Genomic DNA, 25363 nt, shown 5'->3' with positions numbered 1-25363 from the left:
TTCTGGACAGGCCCCCAGCCGCGATACGACAATCCTCCAGCTCCCGCCCGCCTGAACCTCCACCTCTAACTCCACACCGTCTGCGCGCGCATCCTCAATCGCCCGTGTTTCGAGCGATGCTGGTCAGGATCCAAAGCCAGTGAGCGGGCTGTGTCACGAAGTCTTCGTTCAGGTACCGTCCCACTATGCCTCCCTCTGTTCAACCACGCCGACGCTGCAAAGGAGGGGTTGTCTTCTTGACTCCGCAGCAGGCAAGATGCTGATCATTTTCCCCAGTAGAAAGGCCGCATGTTGTCCTCTTAAGGCGCCTGTTTCCTACCTCCGTTTCTTCACGCAACCCTCGCCATCCGCGCTCCTCCGCGGAAGCCGCCCGCCATGCTCTCCCCGCGCAGCCTGCTCCCCCTCCTGGCCATCGCCTGCGTTTCGTTCTTCTCCTTCCTCTTCTACAGCACCAATGTGAGGGAATCGTGGAGGGGCCTGCCGCAGAAGATCGGCCTCGGAGAGGCAGTACCGGAGCCGTCGTCGTCATCGCCGGCGCCATCGCCGTGGGCGAGCGCAAGCACAGGTGCGACAGGGTCGCCGATCGAGAGCCCAGCAAAACCCAAGCAAACGTGGAGCTCGATTCCGAAGTTCGAAGGAGGGGTCGGCATGCCCGCGGATTACAACTTCAGCACCGTCCTGGTGATTCCACGGACGAGCAGCGAGGACGTCGGTTGGATTGACGAATACCTTCCCGAGTACCAGACAGCGATATACGTCGCCAACGACAACAGCGCACCGCTACACCCGCCGAAGAACAAGGGGCACGAAGTCATGATATATCTGACTTGGATCATCGACAATTACGCGGATCTGCCGGACGTTGCGGTCTTCATGCACGCCCACCGGTACGCCTGGCACAATAGCGACATGTTGGACTTGGATGCTGTGCAAATGATCCAGCGTCTGAACCGCAACCGCGTGCTCCGCGAAGGTTACATGAACATGCGCTGCCACTGGGACCCGGGTTGCCCTGATTGGATGTAAGTTTTCTTGCCAGAGCCTGTCTGACAGTAGGTGATTCTAAAAAGCCGCAGGCACCCGGGCGAAGTGGAAGACGATTCCCAGAAGCACGAACAGAAGCTTCTCGCCAAGGCTTGGAGCGAAATCTTCCCCCTGGACCCCATTCCGGAAGTGCTAGCGCAGCCGTGCTGCGCGCAGTTCGCCCTGAGCCGCGATCGCATCCGCGCCATCCCGCTGCAACGCTTCGTCGCCTACCGAGACTGGCTGCTCCGGACACCGCTCAGCGATGCGCTCTCGGGCCGCGTGTGGGAGTACATCTGGCAATACATCTTCACCGGCCACAACGTCTACTGCCCCATCCAGCACGTATGCTCCTGCGACGGCTTCGGCATATGCTTCGGCAGCGAAGAAAAGTACAAGGCGTGGACGGACCTGCGCTTCACGCAGCTGGGCTACGAATACGAGCTCAGGGATTGGCACGACAAGGAGAAGCTAGTGCAGCAGTCGATGGAGGACGGCACCTTTGACGAGCTCGCCGAACTCGATATCCCTGAGGTGGGGCGGGACGTGTGGCTGGAAGAGGAGATTGAGCGCATCAAGCAGGACTTAAAGCAAAGGAGGGATGCCGCAATAGAAAGGGGCAACGACCCTAGGATCCGGGCGCAGGACAGCGGTAGGGAGTGGAAGGAAGGGGACTGGTTCTGAACGCTGGTTCAACTTCTTCGATCGACAGACTATAGGGACTCGGGCGTTCAACGGTAGGTCTGTATTTGGAATTTTCTTGGGCACCTGATATCATGGGGGTATTTCACTAGAGGCAGGGAGGACAGCGTGCATTTTCCTTGTTTGTACAGCGGCTCCGCGCATACACATCTGGCGCAAAAGGGTTAGACTCCTTTTTTGAGAGGTAGGACTAGTATTCATGCACATAGAGAGCTGATATGTATACGCTTTGAGCGTGCGTCCGGTGCGGATGACTTGGTGACGACCAATACTCGCGAAGATGCGGCAACCAACATAGCCCTGACAAATACCGTCGTCTGCTAGGCATGAGGCGCAGGTGATTTGGCATGAGGACTCGCCGATTCATGCAGTTATTGAGTCATTTTTCGCGGAAAAAGGCTCATAATTCGTACGCGTGAGGGATTCGGTATGTTTCTCGAGAGTGCAGTACATATGGCCTAGGTATTTATTGAACTTCGTTGCCGCGACCCTCCAAAAATAGTAAACGTCATAGCCCAAGGAATGGGGCGTCAGCCAAGTTTGGTCTAGCCGCCGAGCAACACTCTCAGGCGCCGTGCGGAATGCAGGCGAACAAACAAAATCAAACAACACAAACGCACAGAATGCAAACACCCAACCCGATCAGGAAAACACCTCTAGCTCGGTGAAGCTCCCTCCCTCTACTAGCCGAAGCGACCTTTGAGCGCTTTTTTCCTGGTGAGCACACACTCGCCCGCGCAGCCATCGGAAATGCGATCCATAGCCCCGTTGTCAGTCTCGTTTACGACCCGTGGTTCTGACAATCTCCCGCCCTAGATGATTTAGATTTTCTTTCTCGCTCTCTGTTCCTTCTCAATTGTACCCTGCAGCTGTCGCTGACTCGCGACTACTCAAACATCCGCAAATTTACAATCGCTACAATTCTTTTCTTTTGTCGAGACCAACGCCCGCCGTGAAAACCTCGCGATCCGCCTTCATGCCTATTCCTCTTCCATGATGAGCTCGGGCGCCTTCTACGCCGCCGCCGCCTCCGGAGACCGCCGCAACAGCGTACCGAACGACACAACCTCCGCAGCAGCCGGCGATGGCCAGACCTACGAAATTCCGCCGACCGCCGGCGGACAGTCCACCGTGGCGTACGGGCAGTCGACGACGCCCAGTAGTCTGGAGGGCAACATGGCAGAGCTCCTTGAAGCTGCAGCGAAGGCGACGACCGAGTCGCAGCGGCACGCCGCGGCGCAGCAACAACAGCAGCAGCAGCAGCAGGCGGGAGGAGGTGCTGCGGGGTTGCGCAAGGTAGCGCGCGTCACGGACTTAAGGGGCACGGCCATGCAGGAGGAGGCGCTATCAGCCGTGGGGCAGAAGCGCAAGAGGGCCGTCACGCCTTCGGGCGTGGGCGAGGGCGGTAGCGATATCCATGGTATAGAGGAAGGAGAGGGACAGGAAGGTGGGCGCGCGGGGAGTCAGAGCCCGCGAAAGCGCGCGAGGCAGACGCCTACGACGGGAGTAGCGGAGATGCAACACCATGCGTCTTCAGCAGATATGCACCATTACCACCACCACCAGCAGAGTCCAACGATGATCCACCACCAGCAGCACCAGCAGGAAGGTTTTGGACTCACGGATGCAAGAGCTGTGGGCGTGCACTCGGCGGCAGCTCTCTTCCGGCAGCCATCAGCTAGCAGCGCGGCGAAGAAGCACACACGACCGCCCATGTCGAAGCTGTTCGCATCGCTGCAGCTAACACCGGAGAACTTTCTGCGGCTGCAGGCGGCGGCCAAGACATACATGCTGGACGAGGCGCACCCCGAGCGACAGAGCTGCGTGGGTAGCAGGGGAAAGGGGGACACAGACATGGTCAAGCTGCGGCTATTCAACTGCTGCCGCGACTTTCTGAACGACGGCATCGGCGAGCGCTTCTTCGGTCCGGATGTGCCTGCGCCAACAGAGAACGAGGTGTTGGAGGGCGAGACGATGCCGGGTCGGAAGTGGGTGTGGCCGCGCGACGGGAACAAGATCGTCAGCCTGGTGACGCCGCTGCTGCGGCGGATGGTGACTAATGAGCGGCAGCGGCAGTACGCTCAGGAGACGCGGAAGGGAACGGGAAAGAAGACCAAGACCGACACTGCATCTCGCGATACTTCCTCACAAGACGCCGCGGCCGCTGTTGCTGCTGCTGCTGCCGCCGCCGCTGCCGCCGCTTCAGCTACCGCAACCACGCCATCATCCACAGCACCTTTCGATGCCAGCCATTCTCCACCTAATCTAGCCATCGACCCTTCATTAAGCACGCCTCAACCTCCTCAGCCTCCCCTGACCCATGCTCCGCCACCCAACCTACAATCACATTACCCAGCAGTCGCCCCTCCACAGCCGGCACCTTATGGCCCTCCACCAACGCAGTACCCGCGCTTCCTGCAGACGCAGCCGGCACAATCGATATACAGCACAGCGGTGCCGGCTGGTCCTCATCCAACAGGGGCGAACAGTGACCAGGACCACCACCACCAACACTTCCACCATCACCATCAGCAGCAGCCTCCGCCAGACCAGAACGTGATTCAGGTGCTTATTACCAAGAACAACACCAAGCTCCTGCCACGCATTGACATGCCGTCCTGGCCTAGCACGCCGCACCACACCTTGCCGTTGGCAGACCTGCGGCGAGCCATAGAGGAGGAGGTCAGGGGGTTGTTGAAGAGAGGATTGGACCTGGGGATCAGGCGGGCGTCTCCGACAAAAACGCCGACGATGGCAACAACAGCCCCAGCCACGGCAAGCAGGGCCGGAGAAAATGTCGCCCCTGCTACTACCGCTACATCCTCTACCGTTGCAGAAACTCAACAGCCAGCCGATGTTGATATGGGGGAGGCAGGCAGCGATGAGCAGCAGCAGCAACAGCAACCAGACATGGACCAGCAAAAGGAGGCGCCGCCAGTTAAAGAGGGCGTTGCAAACGATGGCGACGGCTCCACCCTGCAGTCCCAACAACAGCAACGGCAGGCACTGGAAGACGAACCCGGTATCGATGACATCACCCTCGAGATCCGCGCGCTAACGGGCCGTGGCCTCGTCCTGATAACCGGTGACGACGAGTGGCGCGCCGTTCTAGCCGAGGTTGGGCGCGCCGTGTGGATGGAGGGCGTGTTGAGAGTCGTTGTGGAGGTCATCTGAAACGAAACTGAGCCACTGTTGTACGTACGTACGTTTGTATTACGGCCGAGTTAGTCTAGGCGCGTTTGTATTCCGCTTTCTGTTTTAACGAAACTGGGAGGGTAGAGTCATTGAGGCATGGCGCTGGAGGTCGGACAAAATCAAGTTAGGGACGAGAAAAAAAGGAATGGTGTTTTGTGCGGCCTTTTCGTTTTTTTGCTTTTCTTCTTGTTTGCCTGTTCGTCTCTCTTTTCCGTGTTGCTGGAAGATGATGGATGACGTGAGCTCACTGAAGCGTGGCGTTCTGGCTAGTGCTATTAGGCGAGTATCGGTTGGAAGGGTTGACTTTCCTTGAAACGAAGTCTTCTGATGGTAATTTGTGTTGGATAGAGAGACAGGTGTTCACTGGCTTCTATCGGTATAATGCTGCCAGCTTAGCGTACGAGACAGTAAAGGAAAGGGTGGAAGAAGGAAAGAAGCCCGTACAAGGAACCGTGGTGGAGATGCCGGTAGAGAGCTCCACTATGACAAGACAATAATTACGAACGCAACACACCTGACATTAGACAAGAAAGTGGCGGTCTCAAGTAGATTATTCCTGCAGTATCTCCAAGATCATCTGACCTCAAACGTGATAGAGCGTTGGCGACCAGGTAGTTTGAGATCTCTTCTATTTTTGGCTAGTCTTTCTGAGATCTGTAACGAGGGGAAACGCCCTATGGATATGCGCACTGCTCTTTTCAGGGAAGAGGATGAAACACCGACAGGCTCTGCCTCAGCAAGAGGAAATGGAAATCGACATACAGAAGACACAGTCACCGGAGGATAACGAAGAAAGCCTGATCTATTACGGCACACAATGTTTGCAACTGGAAGAAATGCTCTAGCAAGAAGAAGAAATCAATTCGTAACTTCTGTTCACGCTCTTTGAACTGTTGCTGAATCTCTCCCAACTATTTCCTGTTGAGCACAGATGACCAGCTTAAGCACTACTCCACTGGAGGGCAAAAGAAAGAAAAGCTTCATTTTTTGGTATCATCGCGAAATCTCCCACTCGAAGTCATGAAATAAAACAGAACAAAAGCCATGGTTCAGCCAACTAACCCCCCTCTCCCTGAGGATAGCCATATAAGGCCGGTCCACATACATACATAGATACAAAGAAAAGGATCTATGCCCGCCCAATCTTCCCCAGAGCGGAAGGAATATTGGGGCGCATAGAATGGGTCCAGAGAAACGCTCTCCATAATCTTTGCTTCCACCGTCCTCACCCACACCATCTCTTGCCCTCTTATACACACCACCAGCACAAAGCACATACATATATATATACGGGTACACAAAGAGACAGAAAAAAAAATCACGGCATGACAACCCTCGTTCTCCACCCCCTGACGGCTTTCCTCAACCCATTCGCCACGACCGCGGCCAACAGAATGGCGTTGAAAGCAGCCATGACGAAGAACGGCGCGCCAGGATCGAGGCGATCGAACATTAGGCCACCCAGTTTCGTCAGGATCAGGATGCCCGCGCCGCCCGCGAGGCTGTACACGCCGGCGATGGAGCCCTTCAGGTGGGTGCGGTTCGACGCAAGGCCCGACGGCGGCAGGCGGCGGAAGTGCGAAGGGAGGAGCGGGGAGGATTCTGAATAAGCGCCACCGCCGGCGCTGCCGGCATTGTTACTGCCGCCGCTGCTGTTGCGGGTGCCGAGAGGGCGGTGCGGAGGGGTGGATGTTGCGGAGGTACCGCCGCCGAGCAGAGGATCACGCGGTGAGGCGATGTTGGGGGAAGAAGGAACCGGCGTTGCTTCTGGGTCTAGGTGTTGCGCCGCATGCCGGTAGCCGCTAGGAGGCGCGCTCTGGATGTGCGTGCCAACATTGAATCCGGAAGACTGTTCTTCTTGCTCGTCGGCGGCATCTATGTCCGCCTCATCACCCTGGATGCCGCGGCCGAGCAACCCCAGGCTGCACACGATCGCGCCAATCTGACTGATGCCGAGGAGCGCGACGATCAAGAAAACGCCAGCACTCCCATCTTCGGACTGTGGATCCGGGCTTTTTAGCAGGCCAAAGGCTATGTAGCCCGCAATACCCGAAACAGTTGCAAGTATCAATGGCTGGTTGTGCTTCTTGTAGCGGCCAGCCAGATAGCCAAATAGAGGGGCACAGAGCAGGGCTACCAGCTGCGAAGTGCCTGTCAACGCGGAGGCTACCAGGTAAGCCCGCCGGCAATTCCTTTTCACGTCGTCCGAAGTCTTCCCATCCCCGGGTTTGCAGTAGCCGTGTTCAATGAAGTAGGCATTGGCAAACAGGGGAATGAATAAGGAAATAGCGACAGAAGACGCGCGTGCAACGAATCCTCCCAGATAACCCAGGCCGATGTTAGTGTCTCTCAGGCCCAGAGCCAGAGAGTTCAGCAACAGGCGCGGATAGGGAAGCATCGGCCCAGAAGTGGATTCATCCTTCTCTTTGACGGCGAACAAGTTGCGCCAGCCCTTGTTCTCTTCTCCCGGCAGGTTCCGCAAGCCAAGCATACATGCAAAGGCGACGACGAACGCCACGGACCCAACTACGTAGAATGAGTATTCGACTGCTTTGCTGGGTTCGATGCCGCTCTTCTGGAATCGGGCTGGCAGAGGCAAGAAGACGCCGAGAGCAAGGAGGGCACCGAGCCCGGTAAACATGCCGACGAGGCCTGCCAGGTTGGAGGTGGAAGCGGCAGAGTTTCCCGGGGTGGTGCGGATGGGAGGGTGCGAGGAGGCGGAGGAATTGAGGCGGGCAGGGGTGATGGTCAGCTCGGACGATATCGAGGGCGCGATATTATGTCCGTTGGGGCCTCTGCTGGGCGACAACAAGTCTGGCTCTGGGGGGCGGCTCGCGACATGGGTCATGGCGGGCAGGACAGCAGTCACCATGGTGGTTCTGCGAGGGATTGTGGTTAGCACAGGTGGGAGCAGGATTCACAGGTGGCAGCATACGTTGCCGAAGCGCCCAGGGCGAACAGCAGGCGGCCCAGCAGCAACTGCGGGTAGACATTGGAGGCCTGGACGAAGAGGAACAGGCTCAATGCGACGATGGCATAGCCCACGACGGCGACCTTGGCGACGCCGACGCGGTCGCTGACCATGCCCCACAGCGGGCAGCCAACAAGAGCAACCAGCTCGTCGGCAAAGCCCAGGGTGCCAACGGCATCGCCGACGCCATGTTTGCGGCCGATGCGATCGGTGATGACGAAGGAGACGGTGCTGTTGAGGAAGACCAGGAAGGAGATGCTGAACAGGGCGACGCCAAACAGGTAGGTGGCGACCTGGCGGCGCGAGGCTGTGAAGGCGAACATCAAGGCGATCGAGATGCGAGTGGGTGCAACCACATAGCCGGGCGTTGTAGGATGGGTGGTTTCGGGGACGGGAGCTAGGCGGAGGACTGATCGCAGGGCGCGCGGTGCTAGCGGGAGCTTTGACGTGTGCCTGACGCGCGTGCCAAGGCGGCCGTTGTCACCCGCCAGCGCCTCACCTCTGCGTTTGTTAAGAAGGCCTCGACGCCGACTCTGTTTGCCTCGTGTCATTGGCGCAGTTGATATTGCACGCCCCCCGCCGTTTTCAAACCTGGACTCCGCACCCTGGACTTGCAGCTTCCATCCCGTCTTGGCAGCCTCCGCCGTGCGCGAGGAGTTCCTGCAGCACCCGTCTCTCCCACTGCCGGCGAGTCACGGCACGCAGAAATCCCCGTGGAGTGTTGTTCGACGCGCTCCCGGACGGCACGGTCCGCTGGGAAGCTCCACCCCCCGGCACCCTCATCCTCAGGCCGCGAGTCGGGGTCGATCCCGCCCATCTTATGCCCTGCACCTCATCCGCGCTCGCCCCGCCGCTCGGCTCCAACCGTCAAGGTCCTGTGTCAGACCACGTCGTGCCTGCTCTAGCAACGATCATCCGGAACTGGGCGAGAGCTAACGAACCCGTCCGCTCGGGAATCGCTACACGCCGCAGCTCCTCTGCCGGACACTTGCCGTGGCTAATAGACCGGTTCTTACCCTGCCGGGATTGGTCGTTATCCGTCTAGCGTGCTGAATTGTCATATGTGAGGGCTGCCCGGGGAAGCAATTGCGGTGTGGAATGCTGTGCATCGAGCTGCAACCGATGCCAAAAAAGCAGCATGCGAGCCAGCGGCCCCGGCACTCGCATCATCGACAAGGAATGCCAATCGATCAACTTGATGTCCTCGCCTTTCGTCCTGCCGGCGGGGTTCCGCTGGCGGAGCGAGTGCCTGTCATCCGTTGGCCCGTGCCGTCTGCACGAATTGGCCCCGAGAAAATGCTTGTCCATGGCAAGCGGCGCCCAAGCGAAGTGCGTGCTGATCTCTGCAAAACGTGACTGACTTCGAGCATTCGTCTCTAGAGCCTTCTGTCGGCGTGAATCCCTCAGGAAAGATTCGACTCTCTTCACCACCGGATCCTACGGGCCTATGGGAGCTGCTTCCCAGGGAAATGCATCATGGCAATGCCATTTGCATGTTGAAAAAACCATGCTAAACCTTGTTTATAACAACTCTTGTTAGCAAGCAGGCATGGGCTGCGGTCAGCCTCCACGAGAATGACGGAATAGCGCTAGATCGTTGGGAGATCTAGCATTTGATCGTTCCTTGAACAAGGAAAGCGTCACGGAGCCTCTTCCGGGGTATGGACCATCTGCCTCGGCGATGCTTGGCCGACCGGACCCACTCCAGGTCTGGATCAACAGGTGTCAAAGAGGGAAGGGTCTGGACTGAGATCTGACCCTGGCTTGCCAATCTGACGGAAAGAAGAGAAGATGAGAACGCCCGAGTCCGAGGCTGATGACGAGCGTTTTATGGGAAAGAGCCTCCTCCATGTGCCACGAGAAAGGAACCCTGCTTCTTAACCTCATCCGGAAACATGAGCATTTTCTGACTGAGATTCTCCAGTCCGTAGCAAACCCCCTGCGAGATCCTAGCCGGATGTAAGATTGCCTTCATGCGGGATACCTCTGTACGCCACTTTTGTTTGGGAGGCTTCGTGGGCGTGCGCATACCACGTAGTACGGACGGATGCGAGCATGAACCTAATCAAATGCACTAACGGCACGTACGTCCATCCACATGAACCCACGTACAAACACTTACGCGGATTCTCGAGTGTCTGTGGATGTGCCTGCACTGTTTTCGTTGCCCGAGTGATTTCTGCTGCTCTTTCTTTGCCTTACTGTTCGTTGAGCCGCACGTGGTAAAACGAGGATAATTGATTGCTACACACGCTTGGGAAGTCGAGATACTTGTCACGCCGCTCTACATGCAAGACGCGGTCAGCCTTCCCACGGTTTGAGATGAATCTCCTGACGCAACTATGCTCCGCAGTTTTGGTCCCTTTACCTTTATCCTTTGGCAATTGCCGGTAGAGATTAGTACGATCTGCACAGCGGAACACCGAAAGGACCCCGTCTAGACCCTCGATTTAATTCGGAGCAACTGCCAGGTGAATGGCGCCACGGATCTTCAATGAGATATGCCTGAGAGGGCAAGGGAATGCAATTGGCACGGAGACCACTCCGTCCAATGCGTAAAACTGGGTAGAAATCTTGGGTGCAACTTGCTGGAGTCCGAAGGAGAGATGCACATGCGTTTCAAGAGTGCGGTGAAGGAGATAAGAGGTTCCACCTCCGCAGAATAAGGGAGTTGGGTAAGCGCCGCGTACGTCGGTGTTAGCTGGTGGAGAGATGGTTAAAGCATTCCTATTGGTGCCTGATGACTACCGGATACGTAGAGATTCTTGGTGACCAGGGACGGCCGATGGTAGGTGGAATGACGGGCTCCGTGGTAGGAAAGATCACAGGTTGGGGTGCGTACTCTCAACGGCCACCAGGAAAAGGATAACCGTTGGCCGCTCCAAAAATAAAACTTCATGCGGAATTGACGCCGGGAAAAAGAGGAGTAGCTTGTGACGCAAGCGCAACTAAAATACAAAGGTTGCCAAGCAAGGAGATTCGCGCCGTGCCTTCGTAGACTATTGCACATCCTACCTTTTTGCGGGTTGCAGTGCCTAGGCTGTGCCACTCTCATCGATTTTGCCCGGGCAGAGTGAACACTTTTGTTGTGCGCCTCATGCTGCATAATTACGACATTATGGCCTTAGCGATGCTTTCCCATCACGGCGGCCGGGCGCCCCCGCTGCAACTCAGTACGTCATTGGCCATCGGCCTCGGAGCCCCCTCCGCAGCTCTCGAGGCCCGTCAGCGAGTCGAAACGGGGCTTTGTCGCACGCTCACGCATTTCCGTTAGCGCTACGGACCGGGGCGGGGCTCTATCTACTCTTCCAGCGTGGCAGTGATTCTGTGGCCCTGAATCTGTCTTACGCTCGTAACGCGTGTGAGATCCAGGCGCCGTACATGCAATGCAGTTTGCTAACAACATCATCTAATGCATGCCTCTTGGGCTGCAAGCAGCGGCGGCAAAACAAGTGTCGTACAATGGAAGCGAACAAGGGGAAAACAGACCAAGGTGGACCGACCCTCACGCGCCATGTATGCTTAGAGCACGCTACCCGGTCGCACTGTGTAGATCAACAGCCTTTGATGGGCGCTGGGATTGCAGGCAGTTTGTCCGGAGTGGATGCGTTCCGACGTGCATAGCACGAATGCATGTGCACGTCTGTTGCAGGATCCCACATCGAAAAAAAAAATCGCACGTCAATGTGGGCCTTATCGTGAAGCGAACTCTCCGTGTTCCCCTCGCGCGTGCTTCATGGCATGATCCATAACGTGGTAGTGTGATACAATCGCAACTTGTGTTCATGTCAGTGGCTTTGACACCTCGGGCCCGCCGCTTTGGGTTGCCAGACACTTAGGCCTGGGCGCGGAGTGCTGAGATTGAGCTTTAGCCGCCACGAACTTCCCTGCTTCGTCTTATGCTTACGCAGCGATGGTTTACTGTTGTGCCAGACCCGCAGGCCTCGAAGCGAATGTAACCGTTGAGTTGGAGAGGATCTTCCGGGCGTGAACGGCGCTTGCTTGGGCTGTCGTGGAGCTGATGCAATAGGCCTGCTGCGCGAACGCAGGGCTTCCGCTAAAATTCTCCCTCGCTGAGATTGAAAGGCTGATAGGTTGGCCAGCGCAAGACCACGTTTTCACATGCCGTGTCCGCCCATGTGAACCTTTTCCGGACATCCCGGCAAGATTGACTTAGCGATGGAAGTGAGGGTATATGAACTATGCACCACTGATATGCTCTGACACAGAGAAAGGGGTCAACAAATCAGACTCCGACATCGGTCGGTTCCACGAGAGTAGCCCGAGGAAAGGGCCAGATTCCAAATGGTTCTTTCTGGAGTGCAGTGGAGCTGCGCTTTGGCGGAGCGCCCACGTCTCATCACCGTTCTTGCTTGCGGGGCATCGGATATGAGATCCGTGGCGTCTGCGAAGGGCATTTCTCAGAAAGGGGCAGATAGGCGGTGATGTGGCAGAGTAATCATTCCATTCGCGAAAAGCTGGGCCTCCAGCCTCGCGTCGGAAAGCCCTCCTTTCGGGCTTCTCCGCAGCGGGCAGGAGGGCTGGCGGTAGTACAAAACCGCGGAGGTGGGTCCTTGCGTGCATTTTGCGGGGTCGGGCCGACCAATACCCGCTTTGGTGTCGCTGTGGATGCATGCTGAGCTGTGTCGTTGTCGAAGTGTTGGCCGGATTCAGGCCCGTCTCCCGCAAACCTTGCGCCATCAACCCTGGGGTGGGACAATGATCTTGGGCCGAGAGCGCAATCATGCTGTGCTTCGCCGGCTGATCGCCCTGCTCCGTGCTCTAGCGCCGATGGAAGCAACTTGCACGGGCTCACGACACTGCTGCAGGATGCTGATCAAATGACTTCTTGTAAGGATTCGAAGAGGATCCGAGGGACTTTCCAGAAGCTCAGTGGTAGGGGCTAAGACACAGGCTTCGACAGGACGTTGGCTCTCGTAGAAATGAGCTGTCGTATGCACGCAGTTCGTAGCGTTCTGCAATATGCGAAAGTTTGTTCTGTAACACACGGAGGGCGCCACAGACCTGAGCACCGTGTCAGCAGAGCCTGCAAGTGTTTGTTGACCGATTGCTGCCTCGGCTGCACGGTCTGGTTCCTTTCGAGCGCGCCCAATCTCAACGGCCCAAGAGGTGAGGCTGATCGTAGATGACGGTCAAAGTCAGTATCACCTAAGCCTCAGGCTGTCGAGGACGCGACCGGCATCCTTAGTCTCCAATCGCTGCCGTGCCTGCCAGCATCGATATAACTGAGTCCCTTGCGTAGCGGCCATGGACGACGACAGGCCCGGGATATCCGAGTCCGATATGGTCCGAGTGCCAAGAGACGCTTGTACACAGGCCCACCAATGCGCCAGTGACGGTAGATGCGATCCGATTCCACTTGTGGCGTTAGGCTCAAGGTAGCGCGGCGGGTCTGTACATTGTATAACAACGCACGTTTCTTGTTGGTAGTAGCATCGATCTCGACGGGGTCGTATCGAATTGTGGGCAGTGGTGCTATCGTAGTAACACGGGACCATGATGACGGAATGTCGTGCGGTACATTGTGCCGTGAGGTGAGTCTTTGATGAATCTGCCCCACAGACGGTGGCGGGAAACCGGCAAATGAGGGTGCGGGACGATGCGGACTTGATACTCCCAACGACGGGTACAGCCGCTGATGCATGAGCTGGGGCAGATGTGCGTCATTCCAGGGGGCTGGTCCCGACCAAGGAAAGGGCCAAACTGTGGGCTTCGTATGATTCAGGAGCGATCTGGTTCGCTGCGAGCAGTCTGCTAGTCTCGACTGGGCATCCCGTCAGCAGCGCGCAGTTCAGTTGGTGGAGCTGCCGAAAGTGTGGGGCGGGTTTTCGTAACGGCACCGGGGCGTCGCAGTCGCGTTCGTAGACCCGAGGGGGGACATAGGACGACGCTGGTGCCTGGACGAGTTGTCTTTTTAACTGTTGGAGCACGGAGTTGACTCCGGCCGCGGTCTCCACACGAATGGATTGGCCTTAGGAACGGCCCGAAGCACGATCGGACTCGGCAGGCGCAGTCCAGCAGGCGCGCTTTCCTCAAGAAGGGCAAACCTGAGCCGTCGTTTCGTTTGCCTGGTTGCCTGCTTTGGCCGAGTAGTCGTGTCTGAAGGCGCTGACAGCATCTCAGCCACCTCATGGGCTTGTATGTCTCTACGGAGCACGTCGTACAGGGCGGTTTGAAGGCATGCGGACCGTCACGAGTGTTGGTCGTCAGCCTTGCAGGCAGAGCGTCTTCGATCTTCAACGGAAACGAGATTGAGGCGGCACAGAGGCAAGACAGCGATGCCCAGCGGGAATGCGTTGGCATTTTCCCAGGCGGCAGGTGGACGCGTGGAGAGGTGCACCTTGCCGAGGCAGCCAAGGGCGCACCGCGGGCGTGTGATGGACTACTGTGGGTGAGCGTGCACGGCGGCTGCGTTCGCCGGGATGCCAGGCCATCGGTGCGACAGCAGAGCGCCATCTCCAGGCAGATGTTCAGGGACGACGGCAGGCGACCAGCTGCGCCTAGCCAACCAAGCGGAAGGCCGGCCGGCGGAGCCGCGGGTCGAGGTGAGCGGTCGCAAAGATGAATGTTGCACAGACGCGCGCGAAACGGGCGTTGGCCCGCGCTGCTTCGCTTGGCGCTTCTTCACCACTGCATGGCAATCCTCGGCCGCAATACTCGTACAGTTTGGCGTATCTAATGAATGAAGGAAAACAGACTCCGTTAACGCCCCCCGCCCCGCCCGTCCAGACCAACGCCCCCTTGAACGATCATCCTGCCCAGAACGCCATGCGCACCCCCTCTCACCTGTTTGCCTTCTGCCGCCCATGCATGTCAGCGACAATCAAGCTATCTGTGGCGCATGCACTCTTACCTGTTGCGGCGCGCTTCTGACAATCACCGGCTGCGAGACCGCCGTCGAGTCGCGGTCCTCCTTCACCGCAATCGTCCGTCCCTTCCACGACCTCTTGTCGAGGCTCTCGATGGCCCGCCTGACCTCTTCCGTCGTGCCGAACCGGACCGTGGCGTAGCTTCGCTTCAGGTCCACGCCCAGCGGCCGCCCGTACGGCCGGAGCAGGTCGCGCAGCTCGGCCTCTGACGCGTGCCAGTTCAGCCCGGAGATGTGCAGCCCTCGCGACTCGGTGCGGACCACGCCGTTCGTGGCATTGATGGGGAGCCCGTGTTCGTTGATCATTGCCGGCATCAGGATGATGGGCGCCGTCATGGCTGGAGCCGCCGGGTAGTAGCTTACCGCCGGTGCGTACATTGGGACCTGCGGCATCGCAATGGGCACCGTCATGCCAGGGTGCTGCATTGGGATCGAGACGTTGGGGATGTACTGAGGGTGGGCAATGGGCTGCCAGTCCGCGCTGTTTTGCGCCGCCAGCACAGATCTGGAAGTGATGCGAGATTTGTTTTCCGAGTGGCCGCCGCCGGAATCGGGGTAGTAGCTGTTGCAGTTGCATTTGACCAAGCGAGGCTCCGTGCTTGAGGCATCAAAGTGGTGGACGAGCAATGGCCGCCCAAGCCGAATGTACATGACCGTTACTAAGAGATCTGCAATGCTCCGTTAGTCGCCAATCATGAGCTTAGCACCGGGCGGTCTAACCGTAAACGCTGTCTGCATCTTGCTGCGACTTGACGCTGAAGTAGCCCTTGGCGCCCTCGGGGCCATGCCAGGACTCGTCTATATTCGTCCAACCCGGTTGGTTGGTTGTGGCATCTCGGACAAGGTCCTTCAGCTTCTGCCAATTGAAGTGCTCGGGCAGCTGCGAACAGTTAGGGCGGGAGCAAGACCAAGGACGGCAGCAAGCGTACTCCAGTGACGATGAAGAAGTTCTTTTCGCTCTGGGGCCGCAGAGGCCCAGGGCGGGAGAAGCCCATGCTGGAAGGAGGGACGTAGCTGTGGGAAGCCGCTTGACAGATGCTGGGACAAGTAAACAAAGGGAAGAGAGGGCGCAATGAAGGACAGAGGGCCAGCGAAGCACCGGCTGGATTTATACGCCGGCTGCTGGCTCAGCAAGCTGGAGCAAGCAGCGCGTTGACGCGCCCATGAGATGCGTGGCATACAAGACAACCGAGCGAGAGGACACCCCGGGGGCACGGGAGACGTAGCATGCAGACGAACCGCCCGCCCGGCGCTGGAGGCCCTTGCAGCAGGGATGGGCCAGCAGCGACATGGTTCGAGGGCCCGCTTGCCGGGCGCATGCGAGCAGGGATGACGGCATGGGGTAGACCCAGAACAATCCGGGGACGTCAGAGGGCAGCGAGCGGCCGCCTGCCAGCCTCGCCGGGATGCCGCTTTCGATACGTAGCTCGGCGGCTCCACTCTGCATCTGCGCGAGGCCCTTGATCCTCCGGGCACGGGCACAGGCACAAGAGATAGTGTGGCGACAGTGCCCGTTGGCTACTCCGCTCTGGCCCGCCGGCGTTGCCCGCCGCATGCTTCTTGTGCGACGCGACCATCATGTGCGGCACGCGTCCTGCGAAACTGTCGACCGAGTAGCGCGGGCGCGTCGTTCGTCGTCGTGGGAGCTGCAGCTGCTCATCGCATCGCCAATGGTTCATGCCCCCCGCCAGCCAGCCAACCAACGTCAATACCGCACTAGCAAATGCCGTTGAGCGCGGTGCTTCATTATCGTTGCAGTCAGCGGTCACCGGGTCACTGTCTGCGAAGATTCAGCCCCCGCTGACGGCATTCGCCAAACGATCAGCTTCTGATCGAATCCGCCGCTGAGCATCCATTCCTCGCCATCCTGCCCAACTCTGCCAGCCCAAACGCACCGCACCTTTGACGCTGCCTCGTGTCCGCCCAGGCTCGCCACCACCTTGCCCGTGCTGGCTTCTATCCCTCGAACAACCCCGTCGTCGCCGTTCACCCACACACCACTCCCGTCTGGCCGCCATGCCAGTGTTGGCGTCGAGTACGCTGTTTGCGGTGCCATCGTGTTGCACTGGACAACGATCGCTGCAAGCTCGCGCTCTTGTAGAGCCAAAGCCGCTCGCGCTTGCATTGTTTGGTTCAGCGTCATGAACTCATTCTGATTCGTGCCCGGAGCTGGGGCCGCAAGCGCACTATCTACCTCCTCCGAGCCAGCTTCGGTGCCGGCCGCGGGCGGTACAAGCAGGCGCAGGATAATGAGCTTCATGTGTGGAACAGCAGACGTTGCCACCGCCACAACAGAGGAGTCCGTCGGGCAGAGTGAAATGCTTGACGGCGTGAAGGCTACCCAGGCGTTTGAACTTGGTGCGAGGTTCTGCCTCCCGAGCAACTTGAGGCCGTCTGTGACGGCAGTTCCTGATTCAGGGAGAGCATAGTAATACAGGAACGTCGAGTCTCGTCTTGTCAGCACGAGCAGAGGCTTTGCGGTTTCGGGATGCTCGATGATTAGCAAGGCTTCCGGGTTCGTGGGAAGCGTCAGTGTGGCGATGGGGGCTTGAAGCTGCAGTGAGCCACTTGCAGAGCCTTGAATGAAGTAGAGAAACACTTTCGCATCCCACCCCGCGGTTGCAACCAATGTACCATCTTCCTGTACGCGACTGACAACCCTCACAGCATATTTAGAATGATCCCGCCGCTCGCTGACAACCGTGTTAGAGAGGCAATCGTAGAGCACAATTTTTCCCGACATGCTGGTCATGAGAATGTGACTTTGACCGAGCACGCTGTACGATAGGATTGGCGAATCCTGTACCTGGCTGAGCGAGCGCTCGAGCTTGAACGAGCCATCACAGGTCGACAAGATGTCTAGCCGACGATCTGCTGTTGTGGACAGTATGAAGGGCTTCGGCGCGTTGTCGGATAGAGCCAGAAGTTCGACGGATGTATTCAGTATGTTCGACGCAGCGGGTAACGTTGTGAGCTCGGTGGCAGTTGACGGCGCTAACAGCGTGTCAGTATCACAAAACTTGGTCTACATTAGGCAGACGTACCTGGAGTCCGCCACCCTTTATCCGCATCTTCGACACCGAGCCTCTCAAAGTTCAAGCTCAGATCGAACGTCTCCTTCTCGCGAAGCACCTGCTCGATGGTGAGATCGCCTTTCGAAAGCATGCCTGCATCGGGAGGCAGATTTGCTTCCTGGAGGAAGGCAGCCAAAGTCTGTTTCGAGGACGCCGGTCAGTGGACGGACAGGCTCTACAGCCGAAGGCGGGGAGCGACATTGGAAAAGTTATTTGCTCGCAGGAAGCGCGCCACCAGAATGGCGGGCTGCTGAGCAGACATGGCGGGCCAATATGGCGTGGAGCGCTTGAATCGGCAAGCGTGGGTATAGAATACCCGTGGCTGTTGAGTGCACGTCTGGAGCTGGACTTTGGTCGAGTGTTGTTGGTGGGGTTCAGATAAGATGAGGTCAGTTGCGACGCGGACACGGGCCCTTGCCCCGCCGGCTCTAAGAACGCTAGACTACCTCCTCTCTTCCCAACCCCCCGATATTACTGCCCCCAAACATACTAATTACAACTAACCTGGATCAAATTTCAAGAAAGATCACTCCTCGTTTTCATTTCAATGCCAAATCGGCAGACTAATGTCCTTTACGTCCGGCACAAAGGTCGCGGCATTGGAATATGCTACGAGAGCAGCACTCGAAGTCTTCCTACATGCATGCATTGGCCAATTGCTGCACCCAGTCCCCTCTCTTTGATGCCCGGAGGGTTCCTGGCCGAAAGTCACCTTGCACAAGATGGTGTGGCGCCGCCAAGTGTCTTTCCCGTTACAAACCTCGGCCTTCCGCGTTGCTTGCATGAGAGCGGGTATGAATCTAGATCTGAATTGGACGCGGGACGACGGGAACAGAGATGTTTGGTCAAAGGTTGACATCAGCTCTGGGCTGTCAAGTGCATGGCTGCGGGAGCCATCACATCTTGACCAGGTTGCGGGCAAGAGAGGACTGTGGGACATGAGCCCTTCCTCCAGCATGCGTCTTGCAGGATTGGCGCAAGCGCAGCACAGCACAGCCAGTCACCAGGAGTACAAGGCTGAAAATGGCCATATGGAGGCCGAAGCGCGGCATGTGAGGGGCGTGTGAAGAAAGCAGGAGCGCCAGGGTCGCGGGGCCCCACACGCCTTCCCAGAACAGCGATGGCGTGCATTTGTGACTCAATGACACAGCAGGCACCTCACCTTCGCCCGCTTTCACTGACTGCAACTCCCGCCAGATCTCAACAACATGGTTGAACAACAGCCCCCTCAGCTTGATCACATCATTATCCTCCTCCCCCACCGGGACCTGTTGGACCCTCCCGCCTGGATCACCTCCAACTTCACCCTCAGCCCCGGTGGCCGCCATGCAGACGGCAAAACGGAGAACAAGCTCATTGTCTTCCAGGACGGCACATACATCGAGCTTATCGCCTTCATCAATGACGATCCCACCAACAAAGACGGCCATTGGTGGGGCGATAAGCGATACGGAGTCATAGATTGGGCCCTCACATCCCCCGACGTCCAAGATGTTAGTCGCGTGGCAGCTCGACTTGACGAGTGGAGAAGCAAGCAGCATGATGGTGCATTGGCTACGCTTGCCTATGCGCAGCCTCGACGCGGTGGACGACGCAGACCCGACGGGCAGGAGATTGCCTGGTTCGTGACGTTTCCCGAAGGCGCCACCAGGGGCGTCGCCCCGTTTTGGTGCCACGATGTCACGCCCAGAGAGCTCAGGGTCCCGGCGAGCCCTCAAGGCCTGCATCACCCTTGTGGTGCGATCGGCGTTAGCAATATCTCTGTCTACACGCCAGCAAGCGCGCGGCTTCATGGCGCTTACGACGCTATCTTGACGCGTCCGGGCAATGCGGCAAACACCGAATGGGTCGTCGACGCTCCTCGGGTGTTAGCCGCTCATCCTACGCCAAAAGTTTCCTTGCGGCCATGGGACGGCTTGGACACGAAAATCAGGATTGAGCTTGCAGTCGATCCTTGTGGTGAATCCCGGATACAGGACTCGATCGATGAGAAGGTGGGCCCGCACGGAGAGGACCAGATCGAGATATCCTTTTTGAGCGCGGAGTACAGCGGAGTCTGATCAGAATAGAAAGCGCTAGGAGTATTGGAGACATTTGGCTGCAGGATCATGATAGATGTCAGTTACAGCCTAGCACAACATGTTATTCATCGCCCTGCCGAGATTTGTTGATCGGCATGCAACCCAGCGATTAGAAGCCCGGACCTGCCGCGTATCGTGCTGCCTTTGGCTGCTTTCATGTACGACTTGCCCCGCAGGGACCAAGCCCTGCAGCGCCGACTGGGACTACATATGTCGGACGTTAAAGTGCCGTAGCGGTGAGGGAAACGCAACCCACCGTGGCTTTTTCTAATAGATCGAAACTTGCTTGCCTCACCGAGATCGATTAAAGTCTGTGCGAAAAATATCCAGTTTTCTCATCAATGTCGCCAACAGTCCATCACAACTTGTGGCGTGCGGAAGGATACTCATCCTGCAGTGTACCGTCGCACAAAGTCGCTAATCAAGGTAAACCTCCCAGGTTCTACAGTGAGATTCCCCGCACCGTTTTGACGCATGTCGTACACTCTTCAGGCCGCCTCATTCTGCATAGAACCCCCCTGGCCATCTGCGAGCTCCTTTGGCACACTTTTCCAACTCACGATAACAAACTTCATGAACCAATGGAATTGGCGCCCCTTTGAGCCAAAAGTCAAGTTTTTGAGGCCGATTTACCGTACTACCTCGATCTCACGCATTTCAAGCTGAAAATGGGCGTTGGGCGGGTTTTCTCGAGTCGGTGTACCCCTGCAATGCGAAATAAGCAAACACATGGGCTTGGAACGCTGACATCAAGGAGTCTGTCGCCATATGCAGTCGTGTCCACAGCGCGCATCGTGTACTTGCTTTTGATCACACCACTTTCCACAACGTGGGCCTGTCAATGCTTGCCTTCTGAGGGATGTTATTCCCGTTCCATGAGTACCAAAAGCTGCAATGCGATGCGTTGTAATACGAGCTCTCCCGGAACAGCCATCTCTGGTCTAATGAGGGCGGACCAGAACATTCCTGGAATACAACTCCCTCAAGTGATCTGGATTATCGTGATGCACGGACCTTTCTGCAATTTCTATTCGCCGGGGCTGCAAGCACAGGTCATCCAGCAATCTGCCGCCGAGACATTGCTGGCAAGCGTTTCAAGCATCCACCGCATCGGCCCACAGCCTTGGTTTGGATCCTACAAGGAAACTCGGACCAGGGCCATGTCAATGTATAGAAAGAGAGGTCTTTTGACATCGCTTCTCAGGGTCCAAGCTAAAGACGCCTCGACGGTGATCAATTCGGCAAATGCGGTTGGGCTCGGCCAGCGGCACACTCTACACTCGAGTTTGGTTCGTGTAGCCATGTGCATGGAGAGACAGACAGTAATGAGCAGAGTGATTGGTTACCGCACCAAAGAGACAGGATATGAGTGACCCCGGCATGCTTATACATGTGGGTGGCTTTCCCATGTCTGGCATCGGAGACATGGACGCTCCCTGTCGGGCTCTTCTGATGCCATTTACAAGGGTTGATCTTCGAAAGCGGAAGCGCGCGTCTACATCCACCAGCAGCTTGGCACGATGAGCGCAGCTGAGACATGGGACTTACGTACCTAGACCTTGTCTTTATCCAGACCGTTGCCGCCGGAATGTGAGATGTCACATATCAGCCTGTGAACTACGCGATGGTATTTTCTGCGAGAATCCAGACGCACTGCTGTGGCACTGTTATGCGTACATGGTGGAAGGATCTCGGGCTGCCTTCTGATTGCGTGTTTCACGCATAAGGCAATTGGTCCGCGAACCGCGAACCGCGAACTGTCTCGTACAAGGCCTATCACAGGCTGAAGGTGCTTGGCACGCTTGCCTCTTGAGCCATAAGCTACTACTCCATAGATACTGCTGGTGAACAGCATCTCTCGTATCACCGACCCTTCGCGCCTAAACTGCGGTGCTATTCCTTAGCCGTATGACGCATGCTGCAAGGTCTCCGCAGGGCTATCGGAGAGGGGATTGCTGCCGATTGGGGTATCTTCCATATCGGATCGCCGGGAATAATGAGCTGACACACCCGTGAAGAGTCTGCAGTCAGCTGTACGTTTTGATCCGCAAGACCACGTTAGCTCGCATAGATCCGACGATGCACCCGAGCCAGTATTGAAGCGCCGGCATGCAAGGGTCGGGCGATTCACCCGTATATCCGCCCCAGGATGCCTGCCTTCCCCTCCATGTACCCACCGCTGGCCTTCGCTGGCTCTTGATTCCGAATCTGTATGCATCGTTATATTAATTCAGTCCCACTATGGCCCAAGTTCATCAATGCCCGCAGCGACGATGGCACGGAAGCTTTTGAATTCATGTGGGTGCTTTCTCGTCCCACCTTTGCGCGAATCTCAGACAGATAGGTGGAGTCACTACTCAACTCAGTTCTGTTTTTGAATATGACAAGATTCTTCACTACTGAGTGATCTAGAGCCTTTTAGACCCCAGTTAGAATTACTACGCGCCGACCCTTTGTGACGCCTAGACCGTACTATCCATGTTCCGGCATTGTCTCCCCCACCACCGGCACTCATCCTCTTGATTCCCAACTTGACATTTACCACATCCTGGCCCACGAGAGCCAAGCCTTACTCCCCTTAATGTTCGCCGACACCAAAGCCTTCAACGGCCTTGCCCTGCTCCACTGCCGCCACCACCATTCCCGGCCTCACAACTTTAACGCCCCTCTTGAGCAGCTCATCCCCATCGATGGCGCCCTCGGGCCTCGCCACGACGGGCAATAGACACTTCTTCATCGCCACTCCGACATCGCCACCAGCCTCGGCGAGACACGGACCGCACGGAAAACCGCGATCGCACAGCCTCGTCCCACTACCACCAGGTGCGCTCTGGCAGCGGCTGCAGGGCCCAAAGCCGACGGCCTTGAAGCGGGAGACTTCGCGAGGCTGATCTCCGTCGGCTTCCTCGTCCTCACCAACGCTGCTGCTGCTGCTGCCGTGAACGCAGCTTCCGGACTCGTCCAGTTCCCCGTCTCCAGTGTGGTTCTTTGTGATGCTTTCGTTGTTGTTCTTCTTCTTGTTGCTCGTGAAGTGCAAGACCTGCTGATCCTTCTTGATGGAGATGAGTCGTCCGCCGCGGCGGATGCTGATCTGGCAGGCGGGCGAGAAGGTGAAGGTGCGGTGCGCATGGCCGCCGCCGATGGTGGGGGGCAGAGGGATGGTTTCCTCGACGGCGAAGGCGACCGCGTTGTTGCAGGTGCTGAAGGCTTGTTTGGTTGTCGTCTCGGGCAGAGTGGCCGGCTTTGCGGTGGGATAAGAGGGTGGTGGACCGCCGTGCTGTTGGGCAGTGGTGCCGCAGTGCTGTTGACCAGTGATGTCGCTGTTGCCGTCATCGTCGTCATCATCAACGACCAGCGGATTCTCTTGGGAGGAACCAGACTGTTGCCAGTTGTTGTGAGTGGCGTACGAAGACCCGGGGGTTTGGAGTCGGGCAATGTTATCGAAGGCCTTGGCCATGAACATGTCGGCGATGCTGTAGTTGCCAGTTCTTGGGAGCTTGTGTAGATGCTGTTCCAGCGACGCTGGTGTTGGGCATGCGACGGCGGGCTCGTCGGCGAGCCTGCGCTTCCTGCTCTGCGTGACCGGGCTTGTAGGCTGGCGCTGGTGGCAGCGTGTCTCATGCGACTTGTCGTTGTTCTTGGGCGCAAAAGACCTAATCAGGTCGCTGTTGTTGAGACGCCTCGTGGGACGCTGCTTCTGCTGGTCATGGCTAGAGCTGTCCGTGTGGTCCGTCGATGCGGGAGTGGAAGCTTGCTGCATTTTGGGAGCAGGTGCGTCGTGAAGGGAATCCAGGTTATGGTTGAACTCGCTGAGGATCGCGCCCATAAGCTCGTCACTGGAAGGGTTAAGCGTGGTGAAGAGGTTAAGGTCGAAGTCTTCCGAATCGCGTTTGCTTGTCTGACTGGGCGCAGGTTGGTGCGAGCTTTGTTCTTGGGGATCGGTGGTGACTGAAGGGTCGTCGCCTTGTACCGGCTGCTGCGCGGTGCTGGCCATAGTGGCAAATAGGTCTGCCATTGCTATTGCGGTCGGGCGCTGCGACGGTCTGCGAATGCGGTCGTGGTCTGAGAAGAAGGAGAAGGGAAGAAGAAACATGAAATGGAAGTCTTCTATGAAGAAGCCGACGCGAAAGCCCAGAGTTCTCCACGTGCTATTGTGCTAACAATAGCAGCGTGGCTATTGTTGTGTTATTGTACTGCTGTGATCACCGACACACCGCCCGTGCCTGTTGTTCACCATATCGAAAGAAAAGCCGCTGACAGTCAGTATCTCGTATCAATACTTTAGTTCATGGTTGGAAGGACCTTTAACCTAACTCAAAATACACGGAAAAAGAGAGATATGAGCCACGAAGCGCTTAATCAAGCTGTCCACCTAAAGTGAACAGCCCCAACCTTCTGACCTTTTATTCCTGTCTTATTTTCGTTTACCTCGAAGACATCCGCTTCTTTACCCTCCAACACGAATCCACATTTCTCAAGCACTCTCCCGCTACCTTTATTGTGGTCGAGATGAGAGCCTCTCAGTCGGTGCACATTCATGTAGCCAACGAAGAATGTCTCCATCAGGGTGCGCAGAACTGTCGTCATGACGCCGCGCCCTTGAGCTGAAGGGCAGAGCCAGACTGCAAGTGCGTATCAACATAATGTCCGCATCAAAAATCTTTTTTTTCCAAGCGCCATAAGTGAGGGAAAGAGAAGACTTACATCCCATCTCCCACTCAATCTCCGGATCCCCCGCAACCTTCGCGTCATTCGCCGCCTTCAGCGCCTTCCTCTCCCCCTCATCCACCACCGTCCTGAAATCCTTCCTCCGAATGTTGATTCTCCCCAAAAACCTTTCTTCCTCCTCTTTTCCTTCCGGCCCCTCAACCACCACCACCTCCCTTATCGCAGTAAACGGCAACCCCGACCCCACCCACATCTTCGGCCCTGATCCGCCCTGCTTCCGCCACGCCTCGACGGCATCCAGCTCCTCGCGCGCCCTGCGCGTGGCGGCGTCGATGGTGGCGAACTGTTGGTCCCAGTGCTGCGGCAGGTAAGGGAACGGCGGGCTGAGGATGTTCATGTAGACGCGCGGGTCGTTCATGGCGGCGATGGTGGCCGGGCCGTCGGAGTGGCGCATGGGCGTCAGGCGCAGGTGCACGTGCGGCGATGGGAACTGCAGGTACGGCTCGTTGGTGGTGGGGTTGTAGCGGACGGCCATGGTTTTGGTTGGTTGTTTTTTTTTTTTGGTGGTGGTGGTCGGTGATGAGCTGGAATCAGGGTGGACTGGGTGAGAGGTTGGAGTCTGAGAAGATTTGAGGAAAGTGAAAGAAGAAGGCGTGAGTGAAGAAGGAATGAATTAGTGTATGTATGAGTCACTTGGCGTTACATTGTGTTAGTGTGTCGTTGATAATGGCGTAGTATTGGGGGCCGGATTTTTGAGGTG

The 25363-nt window shown here is 57.3% G+C and overlaps 7 protein-coding genes across 7 annotated transcripts; 3 read left to right on the top strand and 4 right to left on the bottom strand.

Annotated features, from left to right (window-relative positions):
- Positions 1–375: 375 nt before the first annotated feature.
- Positions 376–1707, top strand: LTHEOB_11170 (uncharacterized protein; the record flags this gene model as incomplete). Its single annotated transcript, XM_035507897.1, has 2 exons — positions 376–1022; positions 1077–1707. The coding sequence occupies 2 exons, from the start codon at positions 376–378 to the stop codon at positions 1705–1707; spliced, it is 1278 nt and encodes a 425-aa protein (XP_035366746.1).
- A 1011-nt stretch (positions 1708–2718) lies between these two features.
- On the top strand, positions 2719–4899 carry LTHEOB_11169 (uncharacterized protein; the record flags this gene model as incomplete). Its single annotated transcript, XM_035507895.1, has 1 exon — positions 2719–4899. One exon carries the CDS (start codon positions 2719–2721, stop codon positions 4897–4899), a length of 2181 nt encoding a protein of 726 aa, XP_035366745.1.
- A 1339-nt stretch (positions 4900–6238) lies between these two features.
- LTHEOB_11168 (MFS transporter) lies at positions 6239–8214 on the bottom strand (the record flags this gene model as incomplete). Its single annotated transcript, XM_035507894.1, has 2 exons — positions 6239–7799; positions 7856–8214. 2 exons carry the CDS (start codon positions 8212–8214, stop codon positions 6239–6241), a joined length of 1920 nt encoding a protein of 639 aa, XP_035366744.1.
- A 6480-nt stretch (positions 8215–14694) lies between these two features.
- Positions 14695–15775, bottom strand: LTHEOB_11167 (Polyadenylate-binding cytoplasmic and nuclear; the record flags this gene model as incomplete). Its single annotated transcript, XM_035507893.1, has 4 exons — positions 14695–14709; positions 14766–15448; positions 15501–15660; positions 15710–15775. The coding sequence occupies 4 exons, from the start codon at positions 15773–15775 to the stop codon at positions 14695–14697; spliced, it is 924 nt and encodes a 307-aa protein (XP_035366743.1).
- A 770-nt stretch (positions 15776–16545) lies between these two features.
- On the bottom strand, positions 16546–18116 carry LTHEOB_11166 (Wd40 repeat-like protein; the record flags this gene model as incomplete). Its single annotated transcript, XM_035507892.1, has 3 exons — positions 16546–17774; positions 17825–17993; positions 18054–18116. 3 exons carry the CDS (start codon positions 18114–18116, stop codon positions 16546–16548), a joined length of 1461 nt encoding a protein of 486 aa, XP_035366742.1.
- A 946-nt stretch (positions 18117–19062) lies between these two features.
- On the top strand, positions 19063–19914 carry LTHEOB_11165 (Glyoxalase bleomycin resistance protein dioxygenase superfamily; the record flags this gene model as incomplete). The annotated part of the gene is made up of 1 exon (XM_035507891.1): positions 19063–19914. One exon carries the CDS (start codon positions 19063–19065, stop codon positions 19912–19914), a length of 852 nt encoding a protein of 283 aa, XP_035366741.1.
- A 2599-nt stretch (positions 19915–22513) lies between these two features.
- On the bottom strand, positions 22514–25138 carry LTHEOB_11164 (GNAT family protein; the record flags this gene model as incomplete). Its single annotated transcript, XM_035507890.1, has 3 exons — positions 22514–24091; positions 24364–24557; positions 24640–25138. The coding sequence occupies 3 exons, from the start codon at positions 25136–25138 to the stop codon at positions 22514–22516; spliced, it is 2271 nt and encodes a 756-aa protein (XP_035366740.1).
- Positions 25139–25363: the final 225 nt, after the last annotated feature.

The sequence above is a fragment of the Lasiodiplodia theobromae genome (genome assembly GCF_012971845.1).
Source record: "Lasiodiplodia theobromae strain AM2As chromosome Unknown scaffold_45, whole genome shotgun sequence".
NCBI classification, from domain to species: Eukaryota; Fungi; Ascomycota; class Dothideomycetes; order Botryosphaeriales; family Botryosphaeriaceae; genus Lasiodiplodia; species Lasiodiplodia theobromae.
The sequence above is the reverse complement of the archived record's forward strand: the minus strand, read 5'-3'. Positions and strand labels throughout refer to the sequence as shown.